General features: G+C 36.0%; 1 protein-coding gene and 1 pseudogene across 1 annotated transcript; both read right to left on the bottom strand.

The window, feature by feature from the left end:
- Window positions 1-909: 909 nt before the first annotated feature.
- Window positions 910-9,313, bottom strand: LOC109060911 (Krueppel-like factor 5). The gene is made up of 4 exons (XM_042757709.1): window positions 8,991-9,313; window positions 5,418-6,318; window positions 3,765-3,824; window positions 910-1,815 (listed from the first exon to the last, which is right to left on the bottom strand). The coding sequence occupies exons 1-4, from the start codon at window positions 9,159-9,161 to the stop codon at window positions 1,637-1,639; spliced, it is 1,311 nt and encodes a 436-aa protein (XP_042613643.1). The 5' UTR covers window positions 9,162-9,313; the 3' UTR covers window positions 910-1,636.
- A 193-nt stretch (window positions 9,314-9,506) lies between these two features.
- Window positions 9,507-22,936, bottom strand: part of LOC109103495 — a 31,755-nt pseudogene continuing 18,325 nt past the window's right edge.

The following is a 22,936-nucleotide window of genomic DNA, read 5'->3' on the forward strand; positions in this document are numbered from 1 at the left end:
ATGAAATAGTAAATTGTGCGCACAATTTATAAATCGAGGGAACGAAATAGTAAATTGTGCGCACAATTTATAAATCGAGGGAACGAAATAGTAAATCGTGCAAACGATTTAGCCTACAATTTTTTCCCTGCATGCCATGTGCGGGGCTCCGTATCAATAAATAGAAATTGGTCAAATACTTTATAGTGAATGAACAGAAACCACTAGGCATACGCCAATGTAAACAATAGAAATGTAATTTATCTGCGTTGAGGGAGGCTGATTAATGATTGTTCTACATATTTTATTCTGAACACACATTATTATAGTTTTGCCATTAATTCTGTATAAATTGAACTCAGAAAAAAAATGTGCGAGAGAAGTTCAGTTTGTAAAATGCATTAAAAATTATAAAGTTGATTTTATTAGGTTTCATTTCAATCAGTAGGCAAAAAACATTTTGTCAAGAGGACAACCAATTTAGAAATATAATTTGAGAATCTACAAAATAAGTTGGAAAAAAAAAAAAAATCCAAAAACAACAAAAATAATCACACAGAAAAAATCCAGAGCAATATGATCCATTTTTTTTTCCAAAAAAAGGAGAAAAAAAACAATAGAGCAACAAAATAAATCAAAATAATATTTACACTAAAATGTCATAGTATTTACATTAAGGCATTTCAATAACACAAAACTTGTCAAATTCCACTTCACAAAGCCAATGCAATAAATACATCGATGTTACAAGAAAGAACAAGTAGATGCTAATAACCCTCTCTTAAAGGCAGCCGAATTAATGCGGTAATAGTGAAAAAACGGTAACCTGCTGAAAATCACTTTTTATGAACAATAAGTTTAAGCATGTGCTGCTGATAAAAACAAATATGAAAAGGCACTTTAAGATGAAATGTGTTCAAAAGAACAGTCACTGTGGTCTGGTACATTCATATGAGCTTATGCATCAATGACAGTAGGAAAACAACTGTTCAGCGTGCTTCGGTGTGTATAAAGGGGACTGTACAAATCACACAGCTGTCTAAAGCCCTTTTCCAACTTCTCATTGCTTTTTCTATACCATTGTTTAATAATTCATGAAATAATTGCTGTTCAGTAGCAGCACATTATCATCCAAAGCTATAAATACTTCAGCAACTAAAAAGAGGGAATCGCAGTATAGGTTGGTTACCTGAAACCCCAGCATGAGCAGTAACTATTCCAGTGATATATATTAAGATATCCATCTTTTCCAGTCAAATTCAAGTGCAAAGTAAAAATGGGAGTTAGTTAGTCTTAGTGCTTTGCAGATGTACAAGAATGAATCCGGTGTATTTTACAGTTGATTTCATTATGTTTAAAAACATTTCTTCTTCTAATTAGACAGCTTATTTGTATTAAAGAGAATGTCAAAATGAGATGAGGGTCCTCCTAACGGAAATCTGATCTATACATCCTAAAGGGACAGGAAAAAGGTACCGAACAACAAGAAACTGGATTTCGTGGAAATATCTAAAGTTTACAGCTCAACGCTCTCGACAGATCAGAGAAAGATGATTACCCTAAACATTATAAGGTTCGTCGCGGTGTAGAGAAAGAGACAAGTCGTTCTGTCATCACTTCAAGTGCATAATAATAACAGGTATGTGAGTCTTTGTGTCTAATTCTGATGCCTCTTCATATGCAGGGCGAGATGATCAGAGCGAGAGAAGCTGCGGTTGCACACAGAGCACTGGAAGGGTTTGGCTCCCGTGTGCTTCCTGAAGTGACGCGTCAGCTCATCGGAACGAGCAAACCGCCAGTCGCAGCCCTCCCACGTGCACCTATACGGCTTCTCACCTGAACACAGACACAATGGACACCACATTTGGTTAGGCACATGAAGTCACGAACACAAAACGGAAGAAACTATTATTCACACATAAAAACAGGTTTCTGTCCACCAATACATTAGCATTGCTAAATGAGTAATCTGTGTGGGTAGGGTTTCTCTGTCACTGCTATAGTAACCATAACAAACATATACTGAGAGGTGGAGAGCACATAAACTTCACTTAACTCAATCTCTAAGATTAAAGTATTTCAGTATTTTGGTATGTTTGTGGAGACTGACAAGACTAAACTTATAGTCGGCCACAAATAGCAGCACAGTGTTTGCCTTTCTAGAACTCGGGTTTAGAGCATGTTTTTTAAAAGACGATGAAGTTATTTTTTCCTCCCAAAATCAAGTTGGTTTGACTGCCATCTCAACACATGCATTAAAATCTCAATGTACCCTGAAGGTAAAACTCAAAACTAGAAAAACATTATCCCAATGTTATCATTTATCTTAGTAGTAGGACTACAGCTGAAGGACTATAAGGAGTAATACTGCTTTTAGTTAAGCCGTTTCAACCTTATGCAGTAGGTGTGGCGCTCAAAAACAATTAACTAGCTAAACGTCAGAACATGTGCCTGTCTTGAGCTTTAACGTTTGTGAGGAGAGCCCTGAACAGGAATCCTGTAATGACTTGTTTGGATAGCTCATCCCGTGTGTAGTCTGCCTGAGGCCTCTCTCTTCTCTCCAAGGACTGGGTGGACTGGGTTTTATCTTCATACTGTAGGTTATCTGGACATGGTGTGGTTTCTCTCAGTCGAATAAAATAGAGGTGATGTTTATCTGTTTATTAATCATACCTGTTCAGGCTAACAGGATAGTGGTTGGTGATGGTTTATAATAGTATATTGCAAAATGAGAGATAACCTTAAATCTACACTACAATTCAAAAGTTTATTTTATTTTGTGAAAGGAATTAAAACTTTTATTCAGCAAAGATTTTAAGCTTAAGTCTGTGGTCCAAAACTTTCAACATTTATAATAATTTATAATAGTCTATGCTTAAAAAGTGAAAGTGACAGTTAACTGGTAAAAAAAAAAAAAAAATTGTAGATTTAAAAAGTTATAATTTATTTATTTATTTTGTTTATGTGTTTGCTTATTTATTTTAAGCAACTTTGTGTATCTTGGCTACCAAAAAATGTTGGCATCATTAAATTGACCCACCCTGTGCTCTAGGAGGGAAAAAAAATACTTCTTATGAACTTTTTACAAACTAAATGTCATTATGAATTTGAAACTAGCACCCGAGTAGTGTAAATCTCACCTAACATGCCGTTTATTCAAAAACAGCAACCCTGATGAAAGACTAAATCATGCCATGTCAAGTCTTCCAGAAAAGAGTGGGTGTTGTTATCTTATCGTAATAGTGCTGTACAACCAGTATGAGTTTGTAATTAGGCTCAGGAATTGGTGACATGAAATATAAATCTATATCTTGAAAATGAAAATGGCTTGATAAGTACAGTAGTTTATCAGTTGATTCAGTTCACATACCAAAGGCCACATTCTGGAATGTAGTAATATTCACTCCTCTGGGTCAGATGAGGTCTGCTCTTCTGTTTACTTCTATCCAGATACTAAACGAATATCTCAAATATATTTTTATATGAGAGAGTTCAAAACTGAACAATGAAAATATTTTTCTTCTGATAATTTCAAATGTTGCCTAGAGGTCATTCAAATACTGGACGTTATAAATTGATATGGAAAAGGGAAGTAGAAACGGCTGTTCCTGCTGATGTATTTGGGCCTGGTTTTGGTGCAATCCCACATTAGGAAGCGACGCAGGATAGCTTTCAGGCAGCGTGCAAGAATGAACGCATGTGCATGCCAACAACGCACTTCTGCCCAGCAACATGACAGCTTTATCGAGCATAAATAAAACCATTTTTAATTGGGGAACTCTTACCAGTGTGTGTCCTCAAGTGAGCTTTCAGGTGGGACGACTTGGTGTAAACTTTCTTACAACCTAAAATAAGAGAACAGCTTTTGTTACTCACAACAGTAAGCATTTGTGTGTTTAAAAATGTTTGGAAGCTTTTGAAAATGTATAGAATAATTATAAATTATTAAACATTTAAAGTAGAAATTTAAAGTACCAAAATGCAAATATTATATTAGATGCATGAATAGTATGACAAGACAGTATTTCAGTCTTATTGGATATTGTTTAATAAGGCTATTGTTAAAAATATGATTAATTATTAAAATAATTATACATTATTATATATTATATATTTTCAATGCAATCATTATGCTAGCTACATAAACAGCATGACAAGAGTGTTTTAATTTTTTGAGAGGTAAAAAATGTTGGGAGGCTTTTGATAAAATATATAAATTATGAAAACAATTATAAAATATAAATTGTAAGCAATAAAAAAAAAAACAGTGCAATTACTATGTTTGATGCATAAACAACATGACAAGAGTGTTTAATCTTAAGAGATAAAAAAAAATCTTGGGAGGCTACTGTTAAAAAATGTTAAGGCCACTGTTATTAAAAATGCAATTATGCTTCATGCATAAACAGCATGACAAGAGTTGTTTTTATTTTTTAGAAGATAAAAATGTTGGGAGGGATCTGATTACTATATATATATATATATATATATATATATATATATATATATATATATATATATATATATATATATATATAATACAATTATAAATTATTAAATATTTAAACAATAAATTACAAGTATTAAAAACAATAGTATGCTTGAAACATGACAGTATGAGCGTTTCATCATTTGAGAGATAAAAAAATATGCCAAGAGGCTACGGATAAAAACATATTAAAATAATCCTAAATAAAATAAATAATATGTGATTATTATGCTTGATACATAAACAGTATGACAAGAGATGTTTAATCATTTGACAGATAAAGAAAAGCTGGAAGGCTTTTGATAACAAAAATATGAATTATTAAAATAATAATAAAATTTCAGTAAAGTTTCAGTCATAAATTCTAAAACAAAACAATGCCATTGTAATGTGTGATGCATTAACAGTAGGACAAGAGAGAGATTTATTCTTTTTAGTCACCAACACAAACTCAGTTGGTTCACTCATTGCCACATTCACAAATAAGAGCATCCTGTTATTTGCTTTCAGAATGCTTTCTTTTCCAATTAGGAATCCAAAGCCCATCTCATGTCGTTAGCTGTAAAACCCCACTCAGTGAAATAAAGCAGTGATGGGTTCTTAATTGCGAAGCTCGTTGCTTCAGACATGCAGCTTCTTAGCGTAAATGCACTATTAATGGCACTGTGAGGCTTGTCTGTTTTATAATTTGCCCAGTCAATTTGATGCAACAGGATTCAATAACAATCAGCCTGACGTCAACTCTTTGGCATTCATCTTGAGCGCTGGTTAAAAGGCTTTGGCCATCTCTGAATTATTTAACAGTGGATTCAAGCGTGTGAGTAAGAAAGTGCAGTCAAAAGCAACATAGTGCTTCAGAAAACACAGCAGCATCTTGTGAATTTGGCCATAGAACTATTTTTATATTTGATTCCAGTTCAATTGAAAAAAAAAAAAAAACAGTTTGTACCTGCAAAATCACAGTGGTGTATCCGTCTTTTCTCAAGGTCTGGGTTTGTTCGTCTGTTGTTACGAACTGGCATGGACCCAGTGGTCGTGAGAGCTCGTGTCGAGGTGGGTGTTGGGTGACTGGGTGCATGGACAGTCATTTTGGAGGCGATAGTGGCGGCGTAAGATGGTGGTGGTGTCAGATTGTGAAGCAGCTCCTTCTGTCTGTCAGGACTGCCAGGTTCTGAAGTAGGAGGCGAGGGGGGAAGATAGGGCATTTTGAGCTGTGAGTGGGGCTGACCCTGAGGATGCACAAAGTGACCCGGGCCGAGAGGGTAGCCGGTGGCAGGCATGCCACAGTATGGCTTGGCAGCAGTCTGTTGGGTCGCCAAGTGCAGGTCGTGGAAAGTAGGCATCTGTGAGGGCACAGAGTGAGCGTGAGGGTGGGAGTGTGAATCGGCTTGATGGGGGATGTCCAACTCCGAGTTGAGGAGCTGGAAGAGCGGTCCATCCTGTGGGATGTCAAAGCCTTGCATCTCCTGCTTGACAAAGACCCCAGAGTTAATGTCCATGGGATTGATTTCAGAACCCGAAGTGGAATTCGAGTTAAAGATGCTGGTGAAATCGGGCAGTGTGGATGGAGCGGGGCCGGTCGAGCTCACCGGACACTCGGGATGAGAGAAAGGCGCCGCTACAGGTTCAGTTTTGACCTGGCTGGGGACTGAAGGCCGTGCTGGCCGGCACATTCCCGTTCTTAGATAAGCAATGTCGGGGAGGAAGACGTTCATATTGATGCTGAAGGGGGACCCGTGGTCGTCCCTGAAATACTGGTCCATTACAGAGATGTTCTCTCGTCTTGATTTCTTTGGGTCAGGGAGAGCCACAGGTTGTGGAGACAGATATTTATCCATCTCTTGTTTAGCCTAGAGAGCAAAAGAGAGAAGCATAAAATTGTAAATGCAGTTGTAAAGGCCATTAAAGGCAAACAAGATAAACAGATTTCAGAATAATAACTGCTGGAATATTGCACACGTTGCTTCTGTCAGAAAAGCTGCCAGGATCTCCTGGGACTGCTTGTGTTGGCCGAGCACAAACACAGTATACATAATTTTTTTGAAAAGCTTGCAAGAATGCAAATATTCACTTACTGTTCCAACAATGGCCAACATGCCTGCTTACTCAGCTAAGATAACTTGGCTCGGAGTAAAAATATATGGACTACTGAACACAGCAGACACTTAAATCATCTTACAACATGAATTATATTTACAACATAAATATAAACATAACACACACACACACATATATACACATATATATACATAAACAAATTATTCCTCATATGAACAAGCATGGTGGAGCAGATAAAAGTAAATCTATCATATACATCTAGCAATAAACCGATTTATTGGCCAGACTGAGTAATTAGGAGATATTTCCTTTGTTTTCTCTTCAATTGAGGACGTTTTGTACTATAATAATGGTAATAGAAGTCATTTAACTTTGAATGTATAATAGTAATAATAATTTTAAAAAAAAGACATAAACTTTTTAGTAATATATGGACAGGCAAGCATGTTGGAACGGGTAAAAGTAAATGTATACATCTAGTGATTTATTTATTCACCAATTTATCGGGTGAGTGAATGGATGATATTTGGCAATTTTGAAATAACCGATAATTTCTGCTGGACGATTAACAGACAGGTCTTTAAATCTTATTAACTAATAATAAATCATTTGTTTTTTGTTTTTTCCTGTGAATTTTCAGTAAATCTTGTGTAACATTTATGTTAATCTCATTTGCTGTCATTGACTGTATTATGTTTGCAGTTTATCAGCACTACCAACATGAATGTCTGAATGAAAGCTTGATTTTTTTACTAAAAAAAATATGGGTAGATATTTTACCTGTAAAGCCACTATATAAAACCTTAAAATCAGAAGTTTATGTTTTAGCACCTGATCTGCGATCTTGTCTATATTGAGAACATGAATTGGTCGTGTTGCTGTATGGAGCAGTCAGAGGTAAAGCATTTATCAAGTCTTCTTCGATATGTCTCCGCTACATTCCGCCTTAGACTGTAAAACAGCGCTCATACCACAAGCTGAAAACAGACTTGCTGACAGGTGGAAAGCATGCTGGAGAGATTGCTCAGCCTTTCCAAATTGCCACACAATTACCATAAAACACTAATCAGCAGAAAATAGTAAATCAAGACTCATTCATTACTTCCTGAAAGTAACATCTATAGATTCACTAGTGGAATAAACATCAATGGAAATGAAAACACACACACATACAGTACATGCATACATAGACACTCGAAATGCCAGAGCTCTTTAAGTGCTCTTTACGCGGCTGCTACACACAGCTATTTCTGGATTTAGATCTTCCAGCTGTTCGCCGGACATGTATCTCTTTCACAAGTTTTCAGTTTGAGGCTCGGCGTTGCTGGGAAGTTTCAGTTCGAAGCTCGAGAGCAGCGCGTGGGTGAGGAGGGGGAGGCAATTGTTGACGGTAGCCAAGAAACCAACTGCAAGCAACAGACGCGAGACTGTGCGCTCCCCGACCCAGCCCAGACTCTCCACTGCGTTACAGCCACGGGGAAATCCCAAAAACATCACCGAAGCCTTCTGAAATACACGAGTGATTCTTCATTTGAGGACGCTACTTTAAATTTAGAACCGTGATGATGATTCTTTATATTATGCTATGTGTGACGTTAATAACTAGGCCTATATGGTAATGACATTGGTTTGTTTATTTATTGTATCCTATGTATTTAGAGAAAAAGGGATAAGCACTGAACTAGCGAACACAAGTTGCAAATATTAACTTTGAATTTCTAATAAAAACAAACATAAAAAAAATAATTCTCAAATAATATCCTTCTTTGGTAATACCACCTTTAAAAAAAGGCAGATCATGATTTAAAATTCTTAATTTAATTTATCATCTTTCATTTCTTCGTATTATTTTTTTTTAAACTCTGCCTGACCTGGTGTAATAAATGATAAAACATTTAATAAATAAATAAATAATGTTATGGAAATGAGCGATTATTTGTTATAAAACACAAGCGGATTTGTTATAACAATACAGTTTGCACACAGAATTAACAATGAAACACGTTCTAATGACAAAGTGTAACGTAGAACTGTCCTGAATGTAACACTTTTGGTCCGTTCATTTAAAATGGAAAGGTGATAATTGTGGATGGGGTTACAAAATTCTCAATTTCTAAGAATCTGAAAATGTAACATTTCAGGGAAAACGACAAACAGTAGTCTAATTTAGAAACGCAATAAAAGTTTATTTGAACTATTCTTTAAATTAGATATTTCTTTATTTCTAAAATTATCCTATGGAATAAAAAAGTTCCTTAAATTAAAGAATCGCACATGGCTCGCACATCGCAGTTGATGGGGCATGATGCTGATGGGACTGCAGGCGCGCAGGCTGCCGCGTCATCCACAACGGCCCACCTTCCACACGAAGGGATGCATTTGATCTTTAATTCATCCAGTGAAACAGTCATATCTTAAGCAAAACGAAATAGCTCCGTTCAAAGAACTGATAAAAAACAATTACCTGAGAATATTCGTTTGTTAAGCTCCTTTCCGTGTCGGGATTCTTGGTTTCAAAGGCAAACAGACAGGAGTCCTCCTGAAAGCCGTCGGACAGTGATGGTTTGAGAAGCGAGAGAAAGTCATCTTGTCCCGGTGCGAGCGCAGCGCTCATCGTAAGAAGCGTAGCGGCCATAAAGCCGTGGATGTGACGGAGAGAGGGTCCGCAAGATGTGTTTTGATAGACGCTTAGTGAAGGGAGGCGAGTGTATGGTGCATGGAATGACACCCGTGCGTGTATGTGCGCGCGCTTTCAGTAGTAATGTCCCGTTTCGCTTCACTCCGTTCCTGGAGCTCCGGGATATAAGCTATGTATAATCGCTGAAAGGGCGGGGCCTGACAGGGACTGAGAAAGTGAGACGGCTATACCTTTACTACTGCTGTTACTGTAACAGCTCAATAAACCCGTCAAAACAGAGAGTTAAATCTGCCCACCCCTTTACGTATTTAATTTTGCATTTAAAAAAATAATAATAATGACGGCAGTGCAGCATAAAATCACAACTCACTATAAACAGAAATTGTGTTCGAATTGTATTCATTATTTTTATCGGCTAATTCAATGTGCATTTTATGATAAAACATTCTTTATTTTATAAAATACATCAAAAGTATGTTAGTACAAATAACTAGCTACAGCAGAGAAGTAAATAGTCAATAACAAGTTGTAAAACCGGATCTTTTTCAGGGTAGTCTGATACCCGAACGAATGGCTCTTGTGAGTCGGTTCTTTTAAGTGAACCAACAACATACAGAGTGGTCAGGGTTGTCCGATTCCCGACTCTTATGAGCCGATGCTTTTAATGAATCTAAGCCAATTATGAATCTCTCATTGGATCTGTTAGTCCCTTACAGAACGCAAATATGTTATGCTGTACTTAATTAGGCTATAAATTATGACATTTGCTATAATCAGTGCCATTGTTTAAATGAATGCACATTTCACATTTAGGCCTACACTTGTTTGATAGGCTATGTTTTTCTCGCCTCTAAAAATTTTATATGAAAAATGTAACTAAAACAAAAGTTAATGGAACCGTTAAAGAACCATAATCCTTAAATACCTTAGGATTCTCATCCCTAAGTTTTTAAAGACGTGTTTGTCAGCACATCTGCGTTTACTGTTTCCAAAGCTGTAAAATAAGGCTTATTTACAAACGGTAAATGATCCCTATATAAAATAAATGTTTACTATAATTTCATATTTAAAAATAACACAACACGGCAAACAAAAATATCCATCTCAAGCAGACTGAATCAATGAAATGAATCAATAAAGCGCAGCTCACTGCTACCGCTGTTCTTGTTGGGTATTCGAGCCTGTGGCGCGTAACATTAAGATGACACAAATAAACGCGCGATGCGGCTGCGATTAAGGCATGCGCGCGCTCCTCTATTTTTATCAACAGCGTGTCTCGCGTCTTACGAATCAAAACGGAAGGATACAGATCTTATTACCATCAAATTATAGATTCAGATATTGAGATATTTTACAGGGTCTAGATGCTTATATTCAGATACTGCTACAGCTACGTGTTGCTTATAACCTTGCTTTACCTTATTTTAGAACCTTTTAGAACCTTACTTTAAAAACGAATTCACACGCCCGTTTGAATGATTACCATTAAAATTTAAATTCATAGTTTGAGGTTGACATTTTTCATGGCTACACATCAAACCTGTGTAACTAGTTATGTAATAGGTCTTTTAAAAAAAGACTTTTATCTTTGGTTGTATGCAATAGAGCATCCCAAAAGTCTTAAACAAGTTGAACAAGTCTATTTAGTTCTCCGTTCGACTTTTCTGTACCATTCTGGAACTTCTTTATTGGTCTGTTAAAAGAAAAAAAAAAGAGAGAAAAAAAAACATTACTGTTAAATATCTTTGACCATTTCTTTGGACTTTGGTCTGAGTAAATATCTATAAAAGTTAATGTGAGTCTAGCCACAAGCAGCCCAAATGGAAAGCAAAAAAATAAAAAATAAAAAAAATAAAAACCCTTTAAAATGTGTGGTGTTTTATAGAGAAGACAAATTACTGTTTGAAACGTTCTGTACATGGTTAAGCAAAACTTACGAACACTGTGGGTTTGGGACCATAGTTGTATTGCTCCTTGTCTGTGCTTTTTAAAGCTTTGGTTCTATGAACTGCTGTACCGGCACCATCAGTCTCAAGCTCACATAGCGATACAGACAGAGGCTCACCGTGCTGCTGTGAGCTCATGCTAATCAGGACTTGCTTCATCACAGACAGTTCCTGCAGCAGGGTAAGAACAAATCAGTGTTAGCCTGAAAGTTAAAGAGCTTCATCCTATTGTTCATTTGTTTCCCCTTCACAATGTGCAAGAAAGAACCTGCAGCTTCTGTGGTACTTTGATTGCATTCTTGTTTTGCCAGCAGTGCTATGCCCTTAGGAAGGGCAGTTAAGACTGAAACTGCAAACACAAACATCGCATGTGTACTGATGTAGGATGTCAACATTCCATAACATCCATACAACCGCATGTCATGTGACCCTGGACCACAAATCCAACCAGTCTTAAGTGTCAATTTTTCGAAATTGAGATTTATACACCATATAAAAGCTGATTAAATAAGCTTTACATTGATTAGGATTGGACAATGTTTGCCTGAGATACAGCTATTTGAAAATCTGGAATCTGAGGGTGCAAAAAAAAAATCGCCTTTAAAGTTGTCCAAATGAATTCTTAGCAATGCACATTACTTATCAAAAAATAAGTTTTGATATATTTACAGTAGGAAATTTACAAAATATCTTCACGGAACATGATCTTTACGTAATATCCAAAGTGCCTAATGGTTAGAGAGTCGGACTCGTAATCCTAAGGTTGCGAGTTCGAGTCTCGGGCCGGCAGGGATTGTAGGTGGGGGGAGTGAATGTACAGCACTCTTTCCACCCTCAATACCACGACTGAGGCACCGAACCCCCAACTGCTCCCCGGGCACCGCAGCATAAATGGCTGCCCACTGCTCCGGGTGTGTGTTCACGGTGTGTGTGTGTGTGCACTTTGGATGGGTAAAATGCAGAGCACGAATTCCGAGTATGGGTCACCATACTTGGCTGTATGTCACGTCACAAGATCTTTTTTCACTTTCATATATTCCAAAGCTACATAAAATCCACTTCTAAAGCCATATAACAAATTAAAAATGTATTATAAACAAATTTACATTTAAATTTGAGTCACCATTGACTGAAAATCTCCCCCTTCTCTAAAGTACTGAAATTCAACTTTGGTCAGATAAAAAAAAGAAAAAAAAAAAAAAAAAAAAAAAAAACAAGCACAGTGCAGCCACCAAATGCCATTTGCAGGACAAGCTATGGAATTTTAATACTTGAGAATACTTTAAATAGAGTTGCTTGGTTTAATTCTATGTTGTTGTTTTTTTTTGTCCTTTGGGCTAGACAGATACTAAGCATAATATGGACTACTTTTATGGTGCTTTTTGTCCTTACTGGAGTTTGACAGACATGGTCAGTGTCCTTGGAATTACATGTGTTTTTGCAGATATTTTTTCTTTCTTTCATTTCTTCTTGTTCCCTTTCTCTCACTTCTACACCACATATACAAAAAACATTACAGAAACTTGGGGGTTCATGTAAACACTTACATGAGTGTAAACACATACCGAAGGCTCAATGGTAATTGGAGGCGTATCTTCATAACCTCTCCAGTACAAGTGGTGCCCTGAGAGTACTTCTACAAAGCACACAACCCTGTTTTAGTGTAAATACTGAATCTAATTCAGTTAAAGGAAACGCCCTCATTTTTATTAAAAACTAAAAGAAAAAACTAAAACACAACAAAAACAAAATATTTTTTCTTCATACTCATACTTCATACAAAAGAAAGAAAGAAAGACAACAAAAGAAGATCTGAAAGGTAAATAGAAATACTGACTAACTGGTGTTTTACTGTAAGAATATAATAATAATAATAATAACAATAATAATAATTGCTGACAACTGCATATTACTTAGTGAGTTAATCTATGTTTATGATTCCTGTGTTCAACCACCGTCTTGACTCATTTATAACCAATCAGTAATTTGTGGCTGGATTAAAAAAATAAAAAAAAAAAAAAAAAAAAAAAAAACCTTCAAGTTTTAACCTGACTTGTGTGTATAAACGAAAATTGTTTATAGAAAAAGACAGTGTGATGTCAGATCAGTTGCTGTTTATACTCATGTTCCAGCATGCTGATAAAAATCACAGATGCCAAAAAGGTTTTCAAACAGAAAAGCACTGGTGACAGATATAGAAGATACTTTTAGAGCTACAGAATACTGCACAAAAAAAAAAAAAACTGTACATACTTGCCCCGAGTAAAACCATTTAGGTCTTAAAATAAAGCTAAGAAGGGGACAGACATTCCATATTATGCAACAGGAACGCTGCTACAAAAATGTACAGAAACCTGCTGAAAGGAACTTGTTTTGACACCAAAGTCAAAACAAAAACCTCAAAAAAAGTTGAATAGCAACAGTTTGCAAACAGTTACTATTCACATGCATGACGGCAATGTAAAATATCCCCTGCTAGCACATGACCGCCAGATCAGCGGTGAATGTAGATCACCCCGATGCGTAAGAGTCATTCAATATTTCTATTTATCACTGCGTGGCCATATGCGCTGGCATGCTAAAAAGCGCCAGTGAGGAGCAGCTGTCTGTGAGGATTGCATGCTTTCTGCCAACATGCCACTGGAAGTTGTGAAGTCGGCACAGTGTGTGCCAGCAGTATTTGGTTGAAAATAGCTCCAGATTGCGCCGGCGCTTAATCAGTTACGCCCTGCCCTTAATATCCCAAGAGTTCAGAATGTCAGAGGAGGTACAGTGTACCTACGTGTGCCTTTTAGATACAGGAAAACTCCATTCATTTAATACAAATGCAATTCTATTTCTATTTCTAAATGCATCCAAATAAAGGAACCAAAGGAAATTTTCATAGAAATTCATACCGTGTACTGACTTGTTCCTTGCTTCATACATTGTCATTCAAAACACTAAATTCAGAATCTACGGGTCAAGTAGATTTTGGCGTTACAGATTGGTTCCCCCCGATGAGGCAATATTTTAGCTGTCTGTGAACAACCACAAGCAGCAAGGTTATTATGAATCTGATGACTTGAGCATGGGAAAGTTGACCTGAGAGACTGGATTTTCTAGTTACTGCATCTCTGAAACGTCTAGGAAAGCTGCTATCGCAACTGAGCTGTACTGAGAACTTCCTAAACATATAACACTGAAGCATCCAGTGAACAATTACTAGTGCTGCAGATTCCTAATTTGCATGAGAGTTTTTACAGATAAAAGTATGACTTGTTCAGAGAGTTAACCGCAGGTACGCAGTGTAACTTTGAAAGGCAGGCTGGGTGACTGAGTGACAATGAAAGAGGACACACCTAAACTAGACTCTGTGTCTGTGGGATCTACTCTCTTACTGTCATGAATGGATACCTTTAATGGACAATGTATGATAACATTCCTCAAAAAAAGCAGTTTTTAAGCGAGTAACTTAAAGTTGTATTATTTAATTCATTAATAATTTGGAATTTACTTAAAAAAAAAAAAATGTATATGCATGAAACTACTTTAAAATGCAACTAAGTGGACCCACGTCCACTTTCAAAAATAATAAAGTGAACAAAAAGTTTATTGTAAAATACAGTAAATTTGACAAACTAAAATAATCAAATGTAGAATTAATAAAAAAAAGTTAAAAAAAAAAAAATATATGTGAAACATTACAAAAATGACTCATGTTAAATAGTTAAAAAATTCCTCAGACTAAAGGTCATGTGGAGGATTGACAATCGGAAACATGTTATACTGTATTTACAACATGTTACACTATCAGGGTTTTTGAATGGTAATGCGAGTTAGGTTGTTCATCAGAAAACTGTTGTGGTATCTGTTATGGATATCAATAACATCATGCTTTTTTATTTTTTATAGGGGTCATATGACCTTGCTAAATAGAACATTATTTTGTGTATTTGGTGCATGAAAAGTGTTTATGCGGTTTAAGGTATTTTCCACACACTGTACATTATTGTTTCTCCTCTATTCCCCATCTTCTGAAACACGACTATTTTTACAAAGCTCATCAGTCTGAAAACCGAGGTGTGCTCTGATTGGCCAGCTATCCAGTGCGTTGTGATTGCCTGAATACCTCAAGCATGTGACAGAAATGTTACGCCCCTTACTATACTGTGATGCCGTCTCCTGCCCCGGCGAGACAAAACCAATAAAACCTATTACAAACGTGGCATCTGTTGTATCCAGTGGGGACATAATTACTGATTATAATGACTTGTACTGTGTTTTTACCAAGCGGCAACCTCCGGCTCTCTCTTGTGAAGGTAATTCAAGGTGAAGGCTGCTGACACTGCCCTCAAGCTAGGTGGGTGTGGCTTCAGCAACCAGCTCCCGCCTTTTTGCCCATTTTTGATTATCCGAGAGAGATGCGTGGTGATGCGCTGCCAAGATGCCGACGGCCTGCTCCACCCACTTTGCACTTTAAAAACACTCTTCAGGAATCTACGGATGACGTCACGGTCACTATGTCCATGTTTTTATACAGTCTATGTTTTTTTACGGATTGTGTAGCGTATCGCGCCGCGTAAATATAAAACCATGTCTGCGTTTGTGATCAGAGAAACGACAAACACTACTCTACAATGCTTAAAATTCGCTTTTGAATCATCAGTGGCAATTCTTTAAATATAAAAAACGTACTTACAGGCTTAGTCAGAAGCGCCAGACTGTCCTTGCAAAGTTGGAACTGCCACACTTTATAGAAACAGCCTTTGACCACACACGCAATATAGTCTACTCTCTCAGGATCAGGAAACAGTCCTCCATAAAATGTGCTGCACACATCTGAAAATTTGGGTTGAACTGTTCTGGAACAGTGTTGTAAATACAACTTGACCACTGATTTCTAGTTGTGTCTTCTTTTGGAAGGCAAAACAAAGTTGATTCGCTTTCACAACAAAACACACAGCAGGCTTGAGTGAGCGGCAGCTGGTGGTCTTGAGAACAGCATGGCTGGCGGATTCGACGAAGGAGCAGCCGGAGGGTTTGCAGCAACCACATGTGACGACCCCGGGCTGGACACCACTTCGTCCACGGTGAAAGCCCATCCAGTGATCCACAGTGTGAAGTGGATTTCCTCAGTGACCAGCACGGTCATAAAGGATACTTGTGTTATGTAACATGTTTGCGTCATGTCCTGAGTTTGCATTTGACTGTTTTTCTTCATTTTGAAAAATACTGAATCCGTTTTTGTGCGAGTGAGATGAGTAAATACATGCTGACATTTAGTCTAGAACTACAGTAACATTACGTTCACACAGCGCACACATAGCCTCTGCACTTACTCCCAATTTCTCTCAACATGAGGACAGGAGAGCTGTCAGTCAATACATGAGAAACAAAGTAACTGGCATTACTTATTTGAAATAGGATCTAAGACATTTTCTTGTAAATTAAAAAGTAATGCACTACTTTATCACTTGAAAAAAGTAATCTGATTACATAACTCTTGTTATTTGTAACGCATTACCCCCCAACACTGCCTGCACCACATTTAAAAAAAGAACCCACGTATATTTTTTCCTCCCCATACAATGGCAACTTTGTAATACTTTTAATTAATGTTTGAAAAAATTATTTATAATGCTTTACACATCATTAGATCCTCATAGCTGCTCATATACATCATTTAAATGGCTTGACTGGAAAACACTGTTGGGCTGTTGTGTGATGGCAATTTAACTTATTACACAAACTCACATGTTTATCATGAGGTTGGATCCAGTTATTTATTAGTCAGTTAATTATTGAAGCATTTCTTTCCATCTTGAATAACATGCTGCTTCCATAACACGCTTGTATCTAGTATAGCATTGTTCCCATAGCCATGATTTAAAGCGCTGTTTCTCTGGCATTTTCAAAGGCATTTAAAATATAACACAGTGGCTTGGCTTGATACACAGTCCAATGGTCTAATGAAATCCAATTTTAAACATCTTTTACTGTACCAATTTTTATGGCCCTTATATTTCCTATTTGTGCCAATGCAGATGAATGAAGATATTTCAGGAAGAGTAAAGCAAAACGTGATTGGTTATAGTGAGAACGTGCTATGATTGGTCAGCGAAATTTGGCTGCTATCTGATTGGCTTGAGCAGACGGTGTGTGGAGTCCAAACGTTTCAAATGCACAGGATGCGATTCATAAACAATGTGTTTGTGACATAAAATATATATTTGTTAATACGTTTTTTTTTTTTTTATAATTTATTTGCAAATTTCATTTTGTTTATTTGTGAATTGAATTCATGTTAGTGAAACTCTTAAGATTTATTTGAGGATCTCATTCTATTTATTTGTCAATATATTTCATTTTTGTTAGTCTCTTTACATTTATTTGGAATTATGTAACAATTCTATCTCCATATAAATAGGTTAGAGCAGTGGGTCCCAACCACGACCCCCCAACACTGCAGGTTTTCTATGTCTCCTTAATCAAACACACCTGATTCAGATCATCAACTCATTAGTAAAGACTCCAAGACCTGAAATGGGTGTGTCAGACAAAGGAGAGATGCAAAATGTGCAGTGTTTCTAAACCAAAACAAAATATATCCGTACATTGTTGGTTAGAGTACTTCTTACATTTACATTTAATCATTTAGCAGACACTTTTATCCAAAGCGACTTACAAATGAGAATTCTTATTCAAGAGAGAGGAAAAAAAAGAGAAAGAGAGAGAGAAGAGAAAAGAAAATAAAGAATTGAAGAATTGTGCTATTCCCTTTATTCAGCTGATATAGCAGTTACCTCTCTGTGGTCTCTCCAAATCTGCAGCCATGTTGTTTTTCACCTGCAGTAGTGTAATCTTCTCTTTCCGTAGTGCACTGTGAACATTTATACAAGAAGTGTCTAAGAGAAGATGTCTTGAACTTTGACAAGTTTACTGTATGTAGTAATTTATAAAATAAATTAACAAAATTCATTTAATTTTTATGACCACCCATTTAATCTACAAAGCAATTTGTGTCTATACGTGTGTGTTAAAACATACAGTGGCATACATGTAAGCAGCTTTAGGATAATGTGTCTATGCTGCAAAAAATGATTTAGATTACTAGAGTACGTTTACAAGAAAAAACTATTTCAGTCTTTCCACTTCAAAGTGTTACGTTTAATTACTTGCAGATTCTTTGTAATTATTTGTGAAATTTACCAGCGATTTCTGGTGAGAATTTTTGACATTTTTGTCGTACACCAAACACCAAATTTTCTTCAGGATACATGAGTTTAAAAGTCAGCTGCTTCTCGTGTGAAACACAGCACTGAAGGTCACACATGACAAAAACTGCATTTCAACAGAGCAACTCTTTGTCAAACATATGGCATGAGTAATGAGTGGTGACAAACATAGTAAGCTGAAGGTATTTATCTGTTTGTGTACTACCATTTCTACAGAATTAACACTGAGCTGTGAACAAACTCACAACCCGGAGGGCTTGACAGAGCTAGATAAATAAAACTTCAAATAAAACAAATGTGAAATCAACAAGTAATAAATGAATTGCATATGCCTCACTAACAGCACAGCACATGTTCGCAATGAACAGGCAACATTCACAGAGAATAAGCTCTTCATCACTTCAATATAAAGGTAAAGTTCAGAAATTATCCTTATTCAAGAACAATCCCCCCAGCCACAAGAAGCCTTCTAATAAAACCTGACAGATGCTGATATTTAGGAGAGTTATTTGTATATTTTTCATTATAAGAGGACCTCTAAAGACACTAATACATGAGAAAACCTGCTTGTACAGTTTGCATATACAGGTAAGGGATTGCATCTGTCATTGACATGTGACAGAGCCAAGAAAAAACATCCAGCCATACACGCATGCACGCACATGCACTCCTACTATGAAGCTGTCAGGTGGGCCTGACCTTTATTGGCAGGTGCATTACCTTTGCTCCCCAATGAGTTGGAATGTATTTACATTTTTTCAGATATTTCCTACTACCTTTCCTTAGCCAATACAAATGCACACCTTGGAACACGCACATTAGTAGTCAGAAACCGTTGCGACTATTGTTACAAAACAATGGCAATGATTCTATGACAACTCCACCTATATCCTTTCAAAATAAAAGCTTTGTAAAGATTAGAAATGGTGCTGTTGTATCAAAAACAGGATGCATCTATAAATCTGTGATAATCATTTACTTCCCCTTTATGTTACTTCCTCTTCTAATCGCGTGAGACGTTCTTTCAGCGTTTGGATCTGAGTGTCTCTTTGTCGTACGGTCTCAATCAGGTAGCTGTGTGGCTGCCGTGCCTGCAGAAGAAGCTGATTTGCTGCCTCCAACTGAAAGAAAGTAAAAAATAATAATAATAATTCACATAATTTCTTAACGGTATCTTAACGGTTATTGATTGATACATATAAATTGTAGGTCAATACTTGATATTTAATATAATTGTAAAATGTTAATTTTCCATAGTTTTATGTTTTAATGTAATACTTATAAAATCTAAAAAATATATATATTCCTATTTCATGCTTAAATTTATAAAAAAAAAATGCATGTATTTATATAGTGTTACATAGTGTTTTTATTTACTTTTAAAATATAATATGTTCGTACACATACATAAACACCATTGAAAAGTCAGTAAGACTGTTTTTAATATTTTTTATATATTTTTATAATCGGTTTACAATAATCTGTTTTAAATAATAATAATAATAATAAAACAAACAAACAAACAAATAAATAAATAACTAAAACAACTGGCACTACCTTTTTCAACTGTGATAATAATAATAAATGTTTTTGAGCAGCAAATCAGCATATAAGAGCAATTTCTGTATGATCATTTGACACTGAAGACTGGAGTAATGGCTGCTGAAAATTCAGCTTTGCCATCAGAGAAATAAATTACATTTTAACATATATTTCAATAGAAAACAGTTAGATTGTAATAATATTTCACAGTGCTTATTTATTTCTTTTTAAAAATAGGGGATTGATTTCTTTGTAGTAAATAATTTCGCAAGCAGGCTAAAACTAAATATCTTCTTCATTTATATGACCTGGTTATACTCATCAGAAAGACGTATCTAAAGCACAGTCCTTTAACTGATCAATTATAATCCCCTCTGCTATTCTTCTTATGTCAAGCCATCAGTCAGTGATTGTTAAGGGCGATAAGATAAAGAGCATGAAACAGGTGACTTGTGGACCAGTTTACAGGTAAGCTCTTGCTATCTTTGGGCTGCTGTAGCAGGGTGGGGCTCTTAAAGTCTGCATGCAATGAGAGGTTTCCACTGTGTGGGTGGCTAAGTGAGCAATCTAAAGGAATTTTGCAAAGAAAACTTGGTTTTCATCCTCAGTGATTTACAAAGACATACAAAGTGCCAATTAGTCATGTCTGACATGGCAAAAGTCTGTTTGCTAACAGCGGAGGCCAGGTTCACGGTAACCTCATTAACACTGCTCAACGGCTCTTCCAATTGGCCGAGGATAAGCTGGAGTGTGCATCTGATAGGGCAAAGGAAAAGGACGATCACTTCATTCCTACAAGAGATGAAACACGCGACTGAGAAACGTGATACATGTAAACACGGCACAAGCACACAGGCCAAATACAGTATCGACACACTGATGTTTCAGGTGCTTTGTGAGAACATCAAGCATGACAGTTACGGTCTGCTATGATCTTGTTATGATAGCTTTAAACGCCAATGAAAGGAAAGGCTCCGATGTTATGTCTGTGAAGCAAGTCATATATATCAAGTGATTTTTTTATGGGTAGTTTTAAACAATGCGATTATGTTTCCCTCCCTCTGGCCATTTTCTATTAGCCTGGTGTTTCAGACTAAATGATCATGCAACAAAACCGTTTGGCACTTTTTGTTTCCGCACCCTCCTAATAAGAAAATTATAATTACCTTGGTGACAATTATTATTGCCCTTTTTAAAAGAATGGATCTGTTAATTTATTCATGAATCCTATTACGTTAGGCTGAGAACAGAGTGTACTAGGGTTAAACTGTGGTGTAGGAGGGCAGAGAGGAACAAGCATAGACTTGTGATGCCTCTTTATTAAAAGCTTATCCAAATTGTTTCAGGCTTTCTCATTTACAGGCTTTTACTGTATATATTATATAATTTTTATATGTATTTATATAGTTCTTTCTCTTGATACAATATAATCAAATAATCAAAATATATTCATTTGTGTTCATTTTCTACCAATCCAAGTATCAGTGTTTTTAGCATTGTAAAAAGTCTTGACAATTGTGCTTTGGACTGATCAAAAGACTAAGACTTCTCGATTTAAATATGCATAATTGGACAGCCCAATCTAGATATATGGCCCAGATGTACACCACTGTTCAAAAGCTTGGGGTTGGTAATGTTTTTGACAGAAAAACTTTTTTTTATGCTCACCAAAGCTGCATTTCATTGATCAACAATACAGTAAAAAACAGTAATATTGTGAGATATTACTACAACTTTATATAAAGGTTTTCTATTTTAATACGTTTTAAAATGTCATTTATTCCTGTGATGCAAAGCAGAATTTTCAGCAGCCATTACTCCAGTCTACTGAGCAACACGATCATACAGAAATCATTCTAATATGCTTATTTGCTGCTGAAATATTTCTTACTATTATCAATGTTAAAAATATTGCGGCTTAATATTTTTTTTGTGAAAACTACATTTTTTTCTGAATTCTTTGATGAATAGAAAGTTCAAAATAACAGCATTTATTTGAAATAGAATATAAACATTTTTACTGTCATTTCTGATTAATTTAATGCATCCTTGCTCAGTAAAAGTATTAATTTCTGAAAAATAAATAAATAAATAAATATTGCAAATTCTGAGAAAAATGAAGTGCATTGTGTAAAAGAGGTGAAATTTTGTGATAATTAATAACCTCTTGATTATTCAGATGTGGAGCAGACTGCAGCTGATGTTTGTTCAGGAGTTTCTTTCAAACACAACACCATTATGGGAAAACAGATTGCAAATGCTTTTTTTTTTTCTTCTTCTCAGAATAAGATTTTCAAAATATGGGTTGATCAAGGAATAAGTTGTTGTGAACACTGCGATATGGTTTGGGGTTTGATGTCACTGGGGCTGACTAAACAGAATTATAATGAATGCAAAAAGGATTTGTTTGGCAAATTCATCTAACAAGACCTTCTAAAGGTCAAAACCATAAACCTAGCGGATATTACCCTGCATGCCATTCAATAGCTCTCAATCTATGAACCCCGCCCCCCCCAATTTCTCAATGTATTGCACATTCCTTATCAAGCACAAGCTATGTGTGTGTGTGTTTCATTAACTACTGTACCCGCTCTCATACAAACTGGCAATAAGTAATGATACTGATTGATCACAAATATTACATACCTCAATATTGAGACATTTACCTGAAAGTAATGACTCACAGATTGGTAAGTGAGTCATATGTAGTTTCAGTAACTGCTCTAAACGATTCAGTTGATTTGGTCATCAGACCGATTCATACCAGTAACTTGTATTTTATTTTTTTGATTAATTGAAAGAGTAATTAGCTCATGCATCAGACTACACTGTACATTTTTGCACAACTCAAAAGGCATATTTTCTTACCATTTTTCTGTAGTACACAACCCTTTTTTAATCACCATCACATTAAATTCAGAACGCAAACAAAGCATTCATAGCTTTCATATGGCTTCTTTTGACATGGCTCTATAGAGTCTGCAGCAGCAGTGTAATGCTCGGTGAAGTAAGGGTGTGTCAGATTAATGAGAGAATGTAGATTAATTAAATTAATTTATTTTAACTT

The sequence above is a fragment of the Cyprinus carpio genome, chromosome A1 (assembly GCF_018340385.1).
Source record: "Cyprinus carpio isolate SPL01 chromosome A1, ASM1834038v1, whole genome shotgun sequence".
In the NCBI taxonomy this organism is placed as follows: Eukaryota; Metazoa; Chordata; class Actinopteri; order Cypriniformes; family Cyprinidae; genus Cyprinus; species Cyprinus carpio.